Source organism: Sphaeramia orbicularis, chromosome 17 (genome assembly GCF_902148855.1).
Source record: "Sphaeramia orbicularis chromosome 17, fSphaOr1.1, whole genome shotgun sequence".
Classification (NCBI taxonomy): domain Eukaryota; kingdom Metazoa; phylum Chordata; class Actinopteri; order Kurtiformes; family Apogonidae; genus Sphaeramia; species Sphaeramia orbicularis.
Genome location: NC_043973.1, coordinates 4282297 through 4302599, shown reverse-complemented (window position 1 = coordinate 4302599; position 20303 = coordinate 4282297). Strand labels below are relative to the sequence as shown.

Genomic DNA, 20303 nt, shown 5'->3' with positions numbered 1-20303 from the left:
CTGGAGAAAAGTTGGTTTCATTCACTTTTATAGTTCTGTCCAAAAACCAACCAACCTCATGAATATTTATGAGTCATCGATGCCTTGGGGCGTTGCCGTCTTTGTCTGTTTTCGGCGGGAAAACGCCTCCTCGTGAATATTTAAACGAGTCGTTTGCATATCTCAGTATCACGTTTCTCTTCCCTCTTGGGAAGACAGAGGGGGAGAGGACTGTGGGCAGCCTTGTAAGAAAACTTTGCATCCTTAAATAAGATCCTTAAATAAGATCACTTAAACTTTATACATCACCTGTAACCTCACTTAAGTATCAGTAAAATAATAGCATGATTATTCGGACATGCTATAAGCAGTGATACTCTTACTTTCACATAATTCACCGTGAACATGATCAGGACACACATATGTGAAACCACAGGTCAGGCAAATGGCTTAAGTCTTACGTGCATAAAAGAGTTAACGTGCTGAGTTAATTAACATTAACACATAATGTAATACATTATTAACATGGCACATATAGTGATTTTTGTCATTCAGTCTTTTGTTCGTCTTCACCTCTGGATAAGCAACATGATAAAAACAGATGTTGAGAGGACAAAGTCGACTAGTTGTAAACACCAGTTTATGAGTCCTCAATTTACTATGGCCGAGGAAATGGCTCTTGATGAAGAACAGATGACAATAGCTGAGGAAGTATTTTTTTAAGTCCATTAGGCTCATTCCTTAAGATCATCTGTCTTCGTAAATGTCATTTGCAGAGGATGTCCGGGCATTGACCTGCTAAACAACCAATCAGCATGGTTGTTCAGGAATTTGGTTTGACACGGAGAGGAAGATAATATAATTTATAATTCTGTTTTTGAGTCTGTTCTCTCACTCCACCGTCATGAGACTACAGCGTGTATCGATTTCTGACTATTTGGGGTGAGACTGTGTTGGTATGTAATGTAATAGTGGGTGTTTGCGTTAACGTCACATGAAGAACTCTACAACTCACAACTACTAATGTTGCTGTGAGCTTTCTAGTCCTATGATCTGAAAATTAAAGTGAAGATGAGAGAGAGTCAAATTCAGAAGTGATTTATGTGAACATGGTGGAACATTTTAAATCCTGTGTGTGCTCATTAAAGCCCTAAAGGCTGTTTATGTTCTGTTAGGAGTTTAATTGCACTCATAGCAACTATTATACTTTTTTATGTAGCTTTTGTCAGATTAATCATTAATAATGTAGCAACATAGTTTTGGATGACAGGGTCCCTGCTATTGCATGGTAAAATATAAAATTTAATAGTGAAATCAACTTAAGGCTTCCCAAATGCTGTAATAAATGAAGCATGATGAGTTGAGCATATGTCAGCATGTGGCCAAGAGTTACAAGAGTCTCCCTGTATTTTGTTGTGTTTAAACTTAAAACAAAGATAAGTCATTATAGTTATATTTAAATTTTACTTTATTTACAGTGGAAAAATTTAAGGGAGCTATTTATTTAAGCTTTTATTCAACTTTATAAGAGATAATAATAATGGATTGGATTTTATATAGTGCTTTTCTAGGCACCCAAAGCGCTTTAAATTATTGATCCATTATTCATTCACTCTCACATTCTCCCTCTGGTGGTGGTAAACTACATATGTAGCCACAGCTGTCCTGGGGCAGACTGATGAAAGCGTGGCTGCCAATTCGCGTCTGACCACCACCAAACATTCATGCGCATTCATACACCAGTGTGAGTGGCACTGGAGGCAAGGAGGGTGAAGTGCCCAAGGACACAACGGACTGACTAGGACAGAGCGGGATTTGAACCGCCAGAGCGGGATTTGAACTGCCAACCCTTCGGTTATTGGACGACCCGCTCTACCACCTGAGCCATGACCGCCCCTAAAGATGCTTCTGAGTCTAGGAAATCCATGCACTTCTGGAGCTATTATTTTCTATTTGTTTGATTAAATAAACATGCTTTAGGCATTTAAACAAAGTTCAGTGTTTGCATTATTCAAAAATATTCACGCCAATTTTTACACTTTTACTGCAAATTAATATCGGCCTCCTCTAACTACTAATAATCGGTATCGGCCCTGAAAAACCCATGTCGGTCAATCTCTACTAAAAATATACTATGTTTTTTTCTATGAAATCCACAATCATGGTCAATGACCTGTTTTGGAAGTTTAAAGAGTAAAACTGGTTGCAAATAAATAATAACAAATAAAGGTTTTTATTTATCTATTAATCATATATGCAGGTTTACATGGTTCCAAACAGGATGAAAAACTGTAGTCTGAAAAATAACTTTGAAAAGTATAAAGTCTGACTAAGACGTACAGAAACAGCAAATAAAGTTATAAACAATGGAAATACTCAAATAACTCAAAAACATATTCTTTCATTCATTTTCTGAACCCGCTTTATCCTCACTAGGGTCACGGGGGTCGCTATCCTAGCTAGGACTGTGTATTGGCAAGAATCTGGCGATAGGATACAAATCACAATACTAGGATCAGGATACGATATATCACGATATATCATGATACTGTTAAAAAGGCAATTTTTTGTTTGTTTCTTTTTTAAAAAAAAAGATTATTTCCTGGAAGAATTGAATTACACCAGAAATATGCACAAATACTAAACACATTTTCATTTGATCAGAACAGGATCTAATGCTATATCACAACATTTTTCGAATTCTCCTAGTTTCCAAAGGAACTACCATCTGCCTCTCAGACAGTAAAAAGTGCTTTTAGGATGCTCAAATAACCATTATTTAATAAAACAGTGTCAAATGATGGCTTTAATAAACTTCACACCACTGCCTCTAATGCAGCTTGGAAAGATGCAGTAAAATCATTTCAAAATGGCAGAGTGCAGACGACTCACTGTTGGGAATAAAACAGGACAAAGGAAATCTGTCCAAACGCATCAACCTTTAACACACATTCAGTCTAATATTTAGAATGGGCCCCATGAGTGCCTCCTGCTGACGTATGCAGCTTCTTTTTCATATCAAAATGACAATGATAATTATCAGCGTTTAAAGAGGACTCTAGGGATGGGAATCAATAAGAATTTAATGATTCCGATTCCATTATCGATTTTGCTTATCAATCCGATTCCTTATCGATTCTCTTATCGATTCTCATCGGGTGAAGGAATTAAAGAGTACAAATGGGTGTGTTTGCATTAACTTTCTTTTATATTTCCATCTGCACAGAAAATATAACATATGCAGTATGTACAAATAATAATAGTAGGTGACGCAGGGGCCCAGTTTGGGGGGGGGGGTACAGTGAAAGTGAAACTAAAGACGCTTTACTAATTCCTCTGTTGCCACTTTTCCACTACGTGGAAACCGGTTCAAATCTGCCCGTCTCCCATTGTTGGGCACCTCATTTCCTTTCCCCTACCTTCGGAAACTTGTATTTGAGGGGGTACAACGTTTGTTGTCCGCACTGAACCGGAACTGAGCCCAGATGACGGCCTGGTGTTCACTCTGCCGCTAGATTCACAAGCTCCGCTAAGTAGCGAATCAAATGAATCACATGCTGTAGACAAATGTTTGAGCAGATTGGAGGGATTCCACCCTTTTGAAGAAATGGAAGCTTTGACAGTGTTCCAAGTAACTGGACCTGGGGTCATCTTTTTAGATCGTTTCTGCCTCAACGCCATGTTGGCTACGTTCTGACCCAAACAATGCAGCGTACGCCTGACATCATTGTGCATGCACAATGAAGGCGAAATCGATAAGCAGAATCGTTAAGCAGGCAGGCAAACGATTCCAAAGAATCGAACTACTGGAATCTGGTTCTCAAAAAGAACTGGTTCTCGATTCCCATCCCACATATGCTATTACATATTTCTACCAGTAGGTGGAGTGCATGACCAGTAGGTGGAGTGCATTAAGCTATATGCTGTGTAAGTGGGATGTGACATGGCACTTGGCTTAAACTCAACATGTTCTCCTCTACTCCGTTGGCCTACCTGTCTTTTTCCTTCTATACGACACAACACTGTCATTCATCATTCAATTTAGGGAGTCTCCATTTAAAGCAACTTTTGTATAGATTAAAGTTTATGTTACAACAAATCCTTCATAATCTAACCCTCTATGGCAGGGGTGTCAAACTCATTTTAGTTCAGGGGCCAGATTCAGCTAAATTTGATCTAAAATGGGCCAGACCAGTAAAATAATGACATAATATATAAATAATGTCGACTCCAAACTTTTCTCTATGTTTTAGAGCAAAACAAGTTAATTTACATTATGAACAGGTTTACATCTACAAACTATCCTTTCAAACAATGTGCAAAACATGAACGAACTGAAAAATAAGTGTAATTTAACAATATTCTGCCTCAGTTTATCATTTACAGATGTACGTTATAACATACAGATCACAGTGGATCTACAAACACACAAAACATTGAGTAACAGGCAGAATATTTTAAAATTGTACTTGCTTCTTTCAAGACATTTCAGGTTATTCACATTTTTTGCAAAATTATATTTTGTTTTAGTGTAAATACATGAAAATATTTACATTTTCAAAGAGAAACACTTGCACTTGTCATTATTTTTATGGTATTATGGTAGTATTTTACTGGTCCTGCCCACTGGCGATTGAATTGGTCTGAATGTGGAACCTGAACTAAAATGATTGTTAATATCTTAGTGTAATTTTTGCATTTCACAAATTCATCCCAAGGGCCGGACTGGACCCTTTGGCAGGCCAGATTTGGCCCCCAGGCCGCATGTTTGACACCTGTGCTCTATGGCATGAATTTTTATTTTTGGAGGAAAAAAATATTTCACCCTAGTTTTTGGGAGCTTGGGGCTCCCTGATGATGTATCAATAATAAAATGTGTCACCCCCCAGATTTTGGTGCAATGAGGGGACTAAAGCACCAATGTTTTCTATATTATATATTTAGTGAAATGAGGAATAAATAAGAAAGAAATACAGCAACAACAACAATTTTAAAAAATTTTATCTCAACAAACATCAGCCACAAATGATTTATCAATCAGTGGGTTAGAAATTAGCTTCAGTGTGTGTTTTTGAATATGTGTTATTGTGTGGTACTGATTGAATCAGTTTTCCTCCTGTTAGTTTGGATTATTCTATATGGAACCTCAGAAAGCAGTTGGTGGTAGATGTGAAACAGGTTGATGTCACATTTTTGACACTTGGCTTTAGGTGTACCTTTGCATCCTTGTACCTTCCATCTCCCTTTGTCTTCATCCATGTCCATCCAGTGGACTGTCTTCATTTTTCTCTTCATCCACAGACAGGACATCTGTTCTCAAAAGAAACCAGGAAGTATAATGTTAGAATAGGTTATATACCTCTCTGCATCCACTGATGCATATATACACACACACACACACATAATGAACACAAGTTCATTCCATACAGTTACTGTACTGACTGGACCCTGGTCTCCTAACTGTCCCTCAAACCTGTTTCTGGGTCCATTCTTCCTCAGTCATTCTCTCCAATCTCACTGTCCTCACTGTTGGGATGAATGACCCTAACTGCCTTATCATGTTCCTTACAGCCATAAATTACTCATGAATCTATTTCCTGTGAGAACTGGTAGATAGTACAGCAAAAAAAAGAGATAATTTTGTTAACTGTGCATCCCTACGCATCTCTATCCATTGGAATGTTATTGTTCAGACAGAAGTGGACTATCTGCACAATGTTGTCCTGATGCAATGAAAGAAAAACTACCATAAAGACCAGAAGTGTCTTTACTCAATCAGATATGCTTCTTCACGTATTTGTTCACATCACAAATAATGTTTATATAAATGTATTTAAATTTAAACAATAAAATGAAAAAAAAAATAAATAAATTGAAATTTGTCTTACCTTCTACTAGCAGTGTGTCCAAGCTGGATGTGGTCCCAATAAAGACTGTTCCACCCCCAGACAAAAGTTCAAATCCAAACCAACTTCAGATTTCATGGGTCACAAATTTATCATCAAACTTTTCATGTGATGTTTTACTTTAAAACATCAGATTAGGCCAATGTAGGCACCTACTGAGTAGGTTTAATTTGTACAAATGATCCATAACAGTAGAACCCCCCCCCCCCATGCTGCCCAGCGACAGAAATATCAAACTGGTTATTTACTGATAAGCATACCAGCAGCAAGTTATCATTTTAACAGTACACTGTGTTAAATAACTGACGCAGTACAACTGATGCTTCATTTCATTACTGTATCTTTACTTTACCTCTTTCTTTCTCTTGTTTTTCCTCTTCTTTTTTTTTCTTCCCTGTGCTCTGGACAGTTTAGGTCATTCTGACAAGTTCTTTGGGGTCACATCAATAAATTCACCCCCCCCCACACACACACACACACAGAGAGGGAGCAGATACCAATCAGCTGGAGGAGGAGGAGGGCGGGGGGGGACTTATTTGGTATTACCATTTGTAGTAATATTAATTGGCCTTTGGCTTTCCATTTTAAGAGCTAATAGTGATAATTAGTTTTAATATTAAAGGGTGACACGGTGGTGCAGTGGTTGTGCCTCACAGCAAGAGGGTCCTGGGTTCGATTCCAACACCAGTTGATGGGGGCAGGACCTTTCTGTGTGGAGTTTGCATGTTCTCCCCGTGTCTGCGTGGGTTCTCTCCGGGTACTCCGGCTTCCTCCCGCCATCCAAAGACATGCACTGATAGGTTAATCTAAATTGCCCATAGGTGTGAATGTGAAATGTATGAATTGTTTGTCTCTATATGTTCAGCCCTGTGATGAACTGGTGACTTATCCAGGGTGTACCCCGCCTTCACCCCTATGTAGCTGGGATAGGCTCCAAGCGACCCCTGTAACCTAGTGAGTATAAAGCGGGTTCAGAAAATAAATGGATATATTGAAGGTGAATTTTTCCTGATTTTGTGACCCTATAATGCCTAATGGGCCAGCCGGCTGCAGAACGACTACTGTCATTCTGTGTCATTCTGTGTCATTTGATTTAGGGAGTCTGTTTAAAGCACCTTTTGTACAGATTAAAGTTTATGTTGCAACAAATCCTCCATAATCTAAAATAAACCTAAACAGGTTTGCGGAGTAATGATAGATATCGAACTGACACTTCAGTCATAGGTCATTTCAGGACATCGCCTTGTTATTTTTATTTCAACCTGGATAAAGGTCAGTTCACTAGAGATTTCCTGGAAATGGAATGACAGTAAAGACAGTAAACTGTTACTAACTTAAAAGCCTTTAACTCCCTGAGGAGTCCAAATAAACTGAAAGGGGTTTTGTTTACATAGTAAAACAGAGAGAAGGAGAGAGAAGAAAATAAATACAATATAAACCCTTTAGAGTACTATGCTGTATTAGGGCCGATTAAGAAAGTAAAAACACTTACTACGACAATAAAGCCGTAAAACCTGTAATTTTATGAGAATAAACGATGTTACAGATATTACAAGTTTAATTTCATTAAAGTACATTAATCTAACATTTTATTATAGACCTGACAACTCCTCATTATTAAATACACGCCAAAACAGCAGCTGAACACTGATATCTCAATTTTCTATTTTTATTTACTCTACAAATCTAACAATGACCTGATAATTATACAGATGTCAAAATGAACTCTTTAAAACATGGTAACTTTGTGATATAACATTTCAATACATGGTAGATTCATTAAAAGTTAAAGATTATACAATTTACATGTATCCATGTGCTTTCAAAAGGTTTGTCCTAGATATTGCCATTTGTTGACTCCATTTCTATGCTGACAGTAGCTAGTGTTGCACACTACTGCTATGGTAGAGGAGACACTGAGGAACTCAAGAATCTGTCTACATAAAAGTATTTTATAGGTGTTCCTCAAATAGCAAAATCTTTATGCCTAAATTTGGTCCAAAACTGGCTTGCCATTTTGGCAAGGTTCTGGGTGGATGTATGGCCTTTATTAGGCAAGCAAAAATCAAACCAAAGGGAGCCAAAATTCCCCCAAAACTAGTGGTGGACTTCCAAAGTATAGTCATAATTGCCCCCCCATGTCTATTTGCTATGCTAACTGCTCTTATTGAAAAAAGACATGTATTTGGGGGAAAAAAAGGAAGATTTAAATCATTCCATGTTTTTATTCATGGCTCCTGGAAATGTCTGATGGAGCTTGGTAATCTCTTGACAGACTCCAACAGGCACACAAAGACCAGTTAAAAGAAGAATGTAGGTAAAAAAAAAAAAAAAAACATACAACAGTCTACAAATAAGAAATTACATCACACACTGGCATTGTCATACACACAATCATAGGTTTGGTTTGCACAAGCAAATTAGTTTCCAAAATGTTCCGAAGTGAGGGATTGTTGTATTATAGAACATATATAGTCAATATTTATTGTGCTCCTGGTTGGGTCCTGACTGGGTCCTGGTTGGGTCCTGGCTGGGTTGGCGAGGTCCTGGCTGGTGCTTCCTCCTCCCGCTGTCCCTGTCCCCAGCCCAGTAAAACCACTTTTTGATTGCTTGTGCAGTCTCACTATTAGTGGCTGCAGAGCAGGTGGGATTTCTTCTCACAGCATCTGAAAGTGATAGCATATACACAAAGACAAAACAAACATTGTTACTAACTCTACTGTAACCTCAGAATACTCCAAACTGTTTCCTTTACAGTGGAACCCCCAGCAAGTCCACAGAGGTGACCTGAAAATAGCAAAAGAGAGTAAAACCCTGACCCGTTGATTTTCAAAGTACCATTACGTTACCCTACCCTAAAGGAATCAAAGGCAGCTCACCAAATCCTTTTTAGGTCCAGGAATAGACTGGAGGGCTCCTTCCAAGGCCATCAGCTGCTCTATATTGTGCAGGGGAAAATAAAATAAATAAACAAACCGGAACGGAGCAGAAAATGAATGAGCAATACTAGCTATCTATGTAAAGGTTAGGAAGCTATCAATTCTACTTTCCAATGCCTGTCTATTAAGTTCTCTCTGTGTTATAACATTGATATTGTAGTTAAATTGAATGGGCGGGGTCTGCCTGTTTCACAAGAATCAAGTTTGCTACCACTTAGCTCATTTATTAGCCACCACGCAGTTAGCCTACAGTTACAGTTTAACAATAGTAACCTTAAGGAAAATGTCAACCTTATCAGGTGTTTTAATCAGGCAATGACAGAAAGTCGGATTTTACAATTAACCTTTACTAATTAAACATTTGTAACATTTTGATAGGTATATACCTGAGTGTTGATCACACTTTTAAAATGAAGTGGGGTTCTCTACTGGGTAGAAATTCCTGCTGTTTGCGCAGTGTTTTGGCTTTAAAGAAATATACCAAAAACACATCCAACACACACCCAACATATGTGGAATCAGATGTTGCCACTCTTTACTCAGTCTTCTGGCTTGCCATAAACATGCCATACCGTCCCTATACTTGATCCCGCTCTTTGCCCAGTCTTTTGGTTAACCAGACATATGCCATAACTCAGCCATATGTTGCTAGTGCCTCCTTATCTATTACAATAATAATAACTTTATTTATATAGCACCTTTAAAAACTGAGTTTACAAAGTGCTTTGACAAACAAAGCAAAAGTGCACAACAGCAGAATTAAAACATAGCAAACAACACAATAAAAGAGATAAGTACAGCAAACACCAAAATGGAGAGGGCAGAAATAACATTACATGATGCTGTCAAATGTGAAATGAAGGAGTGGAATAAAACAGCATCATGTATGTCAATATAAATGAATGACCAAAACAGTGTAAAACTAAATATTCAACATTAAAAACATTAAAAAGAGACATCACATGAAGGCAAGTCTATAAAAATGCTGTTTTAAGAAGTGACTTAAAAGACGCACAATACAAATAACCTTAATCATACCAGAGTTAAGCCAAAAGGCTTTCCTAATGCCAAAAGAGTGCCAAATGTATGCCATTATACAGCCGTAATATTTGCTCTCTAGATCTAGATTCTGACAACTGTGTTTACTTTGGAAACATAGACAGAGTTAGTCAGTGTCAACAAATGAGGTGATCCCAGTGAAAAACAGACTCCAACTCAACATTACATCGTGAATCAAACTCAAAAAAAAAAAATGTAGCAGGAAACATAAAATGACACAGAACGATTCGGGCATCATTGTGATTTAATTCATTATGTCTTATATGACAAAGGAAGTCTTTGAAAATGCAGATTAGAATTTCTGTATATAAACTGTACACAAAAAGCAAGGCACTATAAATTCAGATTCACCAAGCTGCTGTTTCCTTGTGAAAGTCCAACCTTGTCATGAACAGCTCTTATCTCTCAGTAAGTCTGAGTCATTTCAGCAGTTTAACATTAGAGCCACATGAGTTACCTACTCAGCCTGACAGCATCCAGACACTGGAGACAAGAACAAAAATCAAGCTTTTCCTCACAACATCTGACATGATGCACTCATCCTGCTGCCACAGGTTTGTTTTTACATGGATACAAAGTGACAAACGCGCACCTACACACACGTTAAATTAACATTAACGTGTTGACCTGTAGATGGGAAAAAAATAGAATGACCCTCATTGTGTTTTGTATTGAAATCCAAAGTAACAGATAAGAATGCATTCATAGATACCTTAAATATTTCTTTGAAAGGGCTTTACATTATTACTGTATGACTTCATCACAGTCACATGACTTGATGACTTGATTAAACTTACTGGTGTAACACACAGATTAGAAACAAATAGAATGGACCTCATTTAGTTTTGTTTTGTCATGGACGTGGACCACAGACTTTTACACAGGACTGAACATGACGGTTTATTGTGACTCACTGCCGTCCTGTGTACGGATCTGCTGAACTCCGGTCCATCTGATCGAAGTCTGCACAGAGCAGTCTGTCACTGTGTTACGGCAAGGGGTGTGGTCTGGAGGACAAGGTCTGACCAGGGACCGGCGGAGTGGATCCGGCTACAGTAAGAACCAGACCGACCTTATTAAAGTGTGATCACAGCCAGACCCGGTTCTCCCGTCGTGTCCCAGATCCCCCGTTTGCGACTGTGAATGGACTCCTCCGCAGGCCGCCTGTAAGCCCATTGTAATTTTAAAAACCAATAACTCTAAAAGTATTGGTTGTATCAACAAGCTTTTTTTGCCTGTCTGAGCCTTGACCCAAAACACATAAATCAAATCAAATTTTATTTATATAGCACCAAATCATAACAAAAGTTATCTCATGACACTTTACACATAGAGTTGGTCGAAACCAGACTAAGTCAATTTACAGAAACCCAACAGAATCCTCCAGGAGCAAACACTTGTGACTGGTGACAGTGATGAGGAAAAACTTCCTTTTAACAGCAGAAACCTCGAGCAGAGCCAGACTCCTGGAGGATGGCCGTCTGCCTAGTACTCCTGAAGTAAGTAGTAAAGTAAAGCAAGTACTCGTAAAGGCTAGCTCTGTCCAGTTTTTCAGTTATTTTAAAGCAGATACACATACAGGGTGGGGAAGCAAAATTTACAATGAACATTTAGTTGTTTTTTCTCAGCAGGCACTACGTCAATTGTTTTGAAACCAAACATAACCTGATGTCATAATCATAGCTAACACTATTATCCATACCTTTTCAGAAACTTTTGCCCATATGAGTAATCAGGAAAGCAAACGTCAAAGAGTGTGTGATTTGCTGAATGCACTCGTCACACCAAAGGAGATTTCAAAAATAGTTGGAGTGTCCATAAAGACTGTTTATAATGGAAAGAAGAGAATGACTATGAGCAAAACTATTACCAGAAAGTCTGGAAGTGGAGGAAGCAACAAAAACGTACCAAAGCTTTTATTAAAGTTCTCAAATCCAAAATCCTAAAGGATCCAACCAAATTCCATGAGAAAAATGGCAATTGAACTTGAGGTAGACAACAAGACCGTTAGAAATGCAGTAAAATATGATTTGAAGTTAAAATCTTACACAAGAACACCAAAACACTTGTTGACAACAGCAACAATCCAACTTTAGCAATTTTTGGGAATCATGTTTATGGCCGCCTTCTAGCCAGATCTAAGCCTCTGGATTGTGCTATTTGGGGCGTTTTAGAACATGCTACCAATAGAACATCACAGCAATGTCGACTTTCTTAAAGATACTATTAAAGAAGAATGGGAGAAGTTGTCACCCGAATATTTGAGGAACACTTGTGCAAGTTTCAGGAAGAGTGTGAAGGCAGTTATTGAGAAAGAAGGAGGACACATAGAATAAAAACATTTTCTATTATGTCAATTTTCTTGTGGCAAATAAATTCTCATGACTTTCAATAAACTAATTGGTCATACACTGTGTTTCAATCCCTGCCTCAAAATATTGTAAATTTTGCTTCCCCACCCTGTACACACACACAGAGGCCACTTGGCTTTTATAATATAGATGACACACATACATATATCAACTTTATATACAGTCGTACACACATACATACACAACCACAGCATGGCACTCTGACACCAAGCGTCCTAATGTGCACATTTTACATCCATGGGATGAGCGGTGACTTTAGTGTTTGGAGAAACGCTCCAAAAACACACATGCACCATGTCTGAATCAAAGCAACGTGGTTTATATCTTGTGTCAAACCACAATTTGATCGAGTTATGTACTGACAAAGTTAAAAGGTAAAACGGGACTATAGAGGGTATGCATGTGATGTCACTGCTAGTGGAAGTCACCGCGGTTCCGTCCACTGAGTGGCAGAAAGAGGGAGTAGAGTAGCGGCTTTGGCTTGAATACTGCGAAAACTTTAGAACTATCTAAAAAATGGAGAAGAGCTGTTGTGTCATTGATCGCACAAATAGGTTTAAAAAGCACTCGGAGCTATCGTTTCAGCGGCGACCTAAAGCCAAAGACAGAAGAAGCAGATGGATCGCTCCAATTTGTAGAAATAACTGGAATCCAGACAACCAAACCTGGATTTGTGGTTGCCATTTCGTGTCAGGTAACGTTAATTTATGTTGTATTCTTGTGTAAAATCATACCTTAAATTCCATATCGTTTTGGCTAATGTTACTTCTTAGTAAAGCTCTTAATGTTAGCATCTGTCATTTAGTTCTATGTTTCATAACTGAAACGTTTCTGTCTTCAGTTGTGTGATTCTGAACCTTGAGCTCTACATGATTTGTAAACTAGCTTAAACTGAGTTTTCCAAATCAGGGGCTACTCTAGCACAAAGCTGTTGGATCCAGTATTTGATGTGAACTCTCCTTAAATCTCCACAGTTCCAGTAGATCATCCACTCACTTGGGTCAATACTAAGGGTTCAGCTCCAGTAAATCAGTAGTGAACTGTGAGCACTACTGCTGGGCCTTTACCGCCGAAATCACCGCCAAGAAAATCCGTCTGCACTGACAGAAAACCTCCAAAACAATAGTATGTTGAATTAAAGCACTCACCAGCTGGAATCCTCTAATTAACAATGACCAGGATGGCAACATCTCTTTGGCTTTTGTATGCTTTCAGACTTTGCATTGGGGATTTTCCCGGCGTTGAAATCAGGTTCATATAAATGTCAGGATACGTGATTTCCAGCCACATATCAATGTTCGTAGACCACTTGTTGTTTGGTAGCTTGTATGGATCCATGTCCAGTCCAACTGTCTTTAATTTCATGTTATAGTCCACATTTTTCCCGGTCTCGCTGTAGTTACTGCTGTGCTCCGCCATGTTGAACCGGTTTGTTTTTGCCACTCAGTCTGACTTAGAGGGGCGTGGCCCAGGGGGGAAGTGACGGATGTGCATTCACTCTATAAGCCAAGCAAGTCCAACTCCAGTCTCATCCTTCATGTTTTCGTCATCTTTGTATCACTAGTGTTGCATTTTCTTCAGACAACAGCAAACAGGCTTTGAACAGAGGTGACGACGCATACACCTTATCACACACCAGGAGGAGCCGTCAGACAGCAGGTGCCGCTGGCCCTCCCTGCCGTCTGGTAAACCCTCCTGAGCAGCCTACAACACACGTCAGGGCAATGTCACATGACACTCTGACGAAGGCTACAGGAAGTAGTTGGAACTAGTCAAGTAGGTAAAAACTGCGCCTGTCTACTATGAATTACCTACACTCTCATGGCCATTATGCCATTTAACTTGTGTACCGCCCTACTGGGCCTTCGTCATTTGTGTTGGGAGGGGAGTGGCTCCATTGTGTGTTGTCCTGTATTGTGTAGTTATTGTGGTGCCATCTGGTGGTGCTGTTTCTGTGTATGTGTTGATGTGTTTATGACCCCTGCTGCACACTTAATTTCCTTTTTCTAAGGATAAATAAAGTTGAAAGTTGAAGTAGTTGGAAGACAGTATGAACCTTTACCGGACCAAACAGGCTGATGGGATGTTCCCTGTTGTCTCCATCCCCTCTCTTCCCGCTTCTCTTAAACCGTCTGATTAGAAACTTTCTTAAACAGTCCTCTGGCCTTCTTTAGAGTCACTTGTTTCCACCCTGGCAGACATTCATATTCCTCTCTCATCAATTGCCGCCACCTCCAGGCTCATAACATCCTCAGCAAAAGACTGTGTTGAGGTATTTTTATAAACTTTTTTAACATTGTTATTTCGATTAAAGGTATTAACTAAACTATAATAATATTGCATGTGCACGACAATTCCTAAGAATTAGGATGCTGTGTAAAATATAAATAATCAGAATACAATGATTTCCAAGTCTTATAAACTGATCTTTTATTCACAACAGAGATGAAATGGTGTACTTTATTGGACAATACACTGACATCTTTGAATTATCATCAAAATTATTTCTTCATGCTATGGTGGTAATTTTAGTTAATTTTTGAAAGTTAAGTAGAAATGTTACAAGTTATCTTGACTTTACAGTACTATTCAGGCTTTTCAGTTTTACACTATATTCCAAACCAGCCAAAAACATAATTTTCAAAATCTGAGCAAATCACCACACACACACATTCTCTTTTAAACATAGTCTATCACAGTACATTGTAATACGTTATATTTACACTAATTAGGCCAATTACGGTTCTAAAACAAAAGGTTGAAAATGAAAGCTTTCTTTAAAGTTTATGTTGGAGTCTGTGTTGTGCCAGAGGCCAGATGTTAGTGGATGTTGGTGTAAAAAACTGACCCAGATCTGCTATACAGAAACAGGCTCCTGTCATGGATGTAGGACAGCCAGACAGTCAGTGTCTTAGATGAAACCACAGATCCCAGCATAAATAAAATACTCCAACATAGAGTTGGGTGATATGGAAAAAAAATCATATCACATTAATTTTTTTCATATCAGATGATATCGATATGTATCACAATATAAATCAAATCACTATTTTTTGTCAAGCTTAAATTTTCCATTATTCATAACTTAGTTGTGAAGACATCAGAGAGAGAGAGAGAGAGAGAAAGAAATACATGTCATGATACTTATGGAGAAGTCCCTCCATCCGCTCTTAGAATTACGCCCCCCCCTCCACTGTTACATATTATTCCCCCCGCTTTATTCATCTCCCCCCAGCCCTGCATCTTAAGATTTATTTACCCCCATCTTATAAATCAAAATCAAATCTAATTTTATTTATATAGCACCAAATCATAACAAAAGCTATCTCATGACACTTGCATATCGAGTTGGTCGAAACCAGAGTCTAAGCCAGTTTACAGAAACCCAACAGAACCCTTCAGGAGCAAACACTTGTGACTGGTGACAGTGGCGAGCAGTTGCCTGAGTTCTCAGTTATATTTTCTTCTGAGGGAACACTCATGACCTCCCACTGTAGCACAAACATTAGCGTGTGCTGTGGCTGCTCTTATGTCTGTGCTGTGTGCGTCAACCTAACTTGCGTGGCTCTAGTGCGATTGGTTCAGTGCAGCGGTACTTTATTATGATTGACTGTTCTTATGTCTGTCAAAACATGGACGAATGAATTCTATCGAAATTGTATCGAGCATGTCTCATATTTCTATCAAAAAGTTAAATCGCAATATATATTGTTATTGTTTTATGGCCCAGCTGTACTCCGACACAAACCTTATGCAAGGGCACACAAATCTTACATGATAAGCTGCTTCATTGTTATGGTTATCATAAACTTTCCTATTTGCATCTATAATTTGGGTTTAATCGTAGTATCACAGCTCAGGTGAGTCTTGAGGAACTCCTGGATTTTGTTCCACAGGTGTAATTCAGCTGCCACATGGATGCTGGGCTCACCCCCCCACTGAACTTGAAAGCTAAGAAGCCCATGTGTAGCAGAGGGACAGAATGGCCCATAGGGGGGCTCCAGTAGATGTCCAGCTCTAGGGTAAAATAAAGTCTCGAAGTTGCTCTTCCCATGATGCCTCAGTCTCTCCACCATTTGGTCCATGTAAGCCTTGCTGTCCCAGTTGAGGTCATCCTCTGAAGCCACAAAGAGAAACTGCCCATTGGCTTGTTCAACAGGGACCACGGTGTCCTTATTTTCTTCTATTCGGGGATCATTAACAGCATATTTTATTATTTTTGCACCTGTGTCTAAGAGAATCACTTTGCTGAAGTCCATAAGTAATGGTGAGAGGATTTTGCTTTTCTTATAGTACAGAGGAACACCTATGTTGGCCGAGGAGCCATTAATCCATACCACAGCATCAATACCTGGTACAAAGGCAGCAAGTGAAAGCGCTATATCTCCTCCTTTGGATCGAGATATGACGCCAACTCCTTTACTGCCCACCTGTATGAAACAATAAAAAGCATGAAAACCACAAGATCAACACAATAAAGATCTAAGAGACAGCATGAGAATAGAAGATCTGCCAATTTAAACTGCAAAAAGTATCAAGAAAGAAAGACAAATAAGACAGTTAACAATTTTTTTAAATCTTTGTTCAAATGAATTAATAATTAACTGATAGTAACACCAGAGAATGAAGTTAAGTTATATACAAATGTACCTTTGGTTGTTGCTGTAGGAAACGGACAGCTTCTTCAAAACAGTCCAAATGCATCTCTTTGACATTGTTGGGCTTGTCATTGTACACCGCTAAAGCCAGAACCACAAACCCTTTGTTGGCCAGCAGACAGGCTCTTTTCTCAGAAATAAAGGTAGACAGATCCAGCACAGCAGGAAACGGACCATCTCCTGCACAATAACACATATAAAGTAGGACCAGTGGTAAATAGTAAAAATTATCTTTGGGATATGTACATGTATGGACTAATGCGAGAATGCTCTTTGCAGTAAAATAATTGCTTTATTTTACCTGCCAAATGAGTAATATGCACTTGAAATTTAGCTGCAAAATGTTTTTAATGGCTCATGAATAAATAAAAAATCTATATAACTTAGAAAAATATGTAGTTACTGCAAGAAAGAAACATTAAAATGTCAAAGATCTGATGTGCTTCAATGAGGAGATATACTGGGCTAAAAATGGATCTGAAGCACAAATGAAGTTTTTTGTACTGTTTTCTGCAAGCCATTATTGCAAGTATGCAACTATGGATCTTCTTTTACAGAAGTTAAAGACATCTTATACATTAGAACAACTCCTGAAAATGTCATTCATCTATCATGAACAGTACAAACGTAGTGATACTTTTTTTCTGAACCACTTGTTAAAGTAAAATTAAGCACCATGTCCCATTTTCAAAGCCTCAATCTCTTGAATGTAAGATATAAGGATAACATTTTGTATGGCATTTTCTAGGACTAATAACTTTATGTTTATTATGTAACATCTGAGCTTCCACATAATATAACTTAACATTGTTCAAAATTCAATGATTTTTGTTGTGAAACAGTGTGACAGTGTTTTTGCCAAAGTCTCAACAATCAGAGCACAGAAAACCTGAAGGCACTGACCTGGAGGAGTAAACAGGACCCCACGAATACTCCCGTCTTTAACAGGGACCCTGCTGACTCCATTTCCCATCAGACATCTCTCATTGGTCACCTCCGCCAGCATCCTACCCTCTTCCTCATGCACAGAAAACTTCACCACATGTGGATTTAGAGCTTTGTTCTTGAAAAAGTATTTGTGCAAAGTGTTTGCCTTCATGGACCACAGCAGACCCATGGGTTCCACCCCCACGTAGCTCCCACTGAGTGAGGGGTCTCTGTCCACGTCAATGTTCCCGTTCCTGTCAGCTCTGTAGGTGGCCGAGGAGGTGAACACTTCTCCCCTCTCATCAGTCGCCGTGGCCTTCAGAGTGACCACCTGCCTGGACCTCAGCCCTGCAACCTTCACCTGGATGGGCTCGTCAAACAAACATCTGGCGCTGGGCAGCAGCCTCAGGCTGACCTGGGAAGCCATCTCTGACAAAGGCAAAACCTCTTTCCTTACAACTTGTGAGCTGTAAGTAAACAGACATAAAGCAGAACAGAATTTTATTTCCTGAAAGTACAGTGAATTTAACAGAACATCTGTCTGGACTACTAGGAAGCATAATGTTTTGTTTTGTGGGACAGCAGTTTTGTTTGTGCCCATGAATGCCAGAATACCTGGGCTTGAATGAACTTCACACCTCTGCCTCTAATGCAGCTGCTTGGACAGATAAAGGTATGGTAAAGGGTCAAGAGTGCAGAGGACTCACTGTTGGGAGTAAAACAGGACAAAGGAAATCAGTCCAACAGACTGACCTTTAACACACATTCAGTCTAATGTTTAGAATGGGCCCAGGAGGGCCTCCTGCCTGTTTTCATTCTCAGAACAGCAGTGACAATTATCTACGTTTAAAGCAACTTTTGTACAGATTAAAGTTTATGTTACTACAAACCCTCCATAATCTAAACTAAACGGGTTTGCAGAGGTAATGACACATACCGAACTGACTCTTCAGTCACAGGTCATTTCAGGACGTGGCCTTGTTATTTTTCTTAAAACTCGGTTAAAAGACAGTTCAGTGTGATTGGAGTCTGTCGCCGGTAATGGTTACAGACAGTGAAGTGTGTTCCTAAACTTTACAGCCTTTAACTACCTGCGGACGAGCTGTGGGTGAAACCAGGTCTGCAGAGCACACATGAACTGGCACCGTTTTCATGGTCAAACACAGAAGGACAGAGAGAGAAACAAGACATACTAGAGAAACCGCTGGTAGAAGCGGTAAGGAATAGTTGTTAAATTAGCAGCTATGACTGACCTGAATGTGTCACGTCCTCTCCTCAGGTCAAGCGTGTTTATCATCTCCGCAAAAAAAAAAAGTTTATCATCTCCGCGTCAAACCGGAAACAGTGTATGTTTAAGTTTAACTCCAGCCTAACTCGGACATTTACACTAAGTACACGGAAGTGGAGATATATATATATGTATATGTGTATATGTATATGTGTGTGTATGTGTATATATATATATATATATATATATATATATATATATATATATATATATATATATATATATGTATATATATATATATGTATATATATATATATATATATATATATATGTATATATATATATATATATATATATATATATATATACACACACACACACTTTTAGTCTCCTATTTTAAAGATGCTTCTGGTATTAACGTCTCCACTGTCGACAAAACAGTTTTGGAATACAAGAACACATCTAGCATGACGATAGCCGTGTGGCTACTTCCGGTTTTCAAAATAAGAGCACAAAGAACGACACTAGATACACTGGAGTAAAGATGGGATTCATTTTATTTTCACATGTTAACGCTGCACTCAAAAAGAGAATTAAGCCTACCTTATAGAGTCCAGTTTCATAGTAGCTGTAGATGGTAAAGAAATCTCAATGTAACAGTTCTTCTTGGTGTATATATATATATATATATATATATGTATACACACGCACATGTACATATATACGTGTGTGTATGTATTTACACACATGTATGTATCTATGTATGTATGCGTGTGTGTATGTATACATGTATGTACGTATGCATGCATGCATGTATTTATACACATGTATGTATGTATGCATGCATGCATGTGTGTATGTATACATGTATGTATGTCTACATGTATGTATGTATGTCAGTGTTGGTTTATAATCTTTCATTTTGAGTTTTTCAGATCAGCTAAAGGGGACGAAAGGCTCATTGTACTCTGTAAAAAAAACAAAAACAGAAAACAAACATGTGAACATGGCACTGACACATAATCAAAACTGTTCTCTCATCTACTGTACTGATATTTAGTGTAATAGAATTAAAATAGAAAAGTATGACAAATTATAGCCTACCTTTACGTTTTATTACAGACCTCACAGCTCCTCATTATTAAATACAAGCCAAAACAGGAACTAAACACTGATTTCTCAATTTTGTATTTTTTATTTACTGTACAATTTTAACAAGGACCCAGTAATTATTA

At 38.5% G+C, this 20303-nt stretch overlaps 1 protein-coding gene across 2 annotated transcripts; it reads right to left on the bottom strand.

Annotated features, from left to right (window-relative positions):
- Nucleotides 1-15567: 15567 nt before the first annotated feature.
- LOC115436805 (acyl-coenzyme A thioesterase 1-like) lies at nt 15568-19215 on the bottom strand. 2 transcript variants are annotated; one of them, XM_030159746.1, is made up of 4 exons: nt 19094-19215; nt 17817-18307; nt 16906-17093; nt 15568-16685 (listed from the first exon to the last, which is right to left on the bottom strand). In XM_030159746.1, exons 1-4 carry the CDS (start codon nt 19135-19137, stop codon nt 16080-16082), a joined length of 1329 nt encoding a protein of 442 aa, XP_030015606.1. In that variant the 5' UTR covers nt 19138-19215; the 3' UTR covers nt 15568-16079. The 2 variants fall into 2 exon arrangements, with proteins under 2 accessions (XP_030015606.1, XP_030015607.1); XM_030159747.1 differs by having other exon boundaries at nt 17817-18269; nt 19094-19107.
- Between the last annotated feature and the right edge of the window lie 1088 nt (nt 19216-20303).

Bases quoted from the DNA above. Each gene is read 5' to 3' on its own strand.
- LOC115436805 (XM_030159746.1), bottom strand. From the start codon at position 19,137: ATGATAAACACGCTTGACCTGAGGAGAGGACGTGACACATTCAG. The intron at 17,094-17,816 runs GTCAGTGCCTTC...GTTATTGTGCAG, and splicing joins GGTCCTGTTTACTCCTCCAG to GAGATGGTCCGTTTCCTGCT. The intron at 16,686-16,905 runs GTACATTTGTAT...TGTTTCATACAG, and splicing joins TCCTACAGCAACAACCAAAG to GTGGGCAGTAAAGGAGTTGG.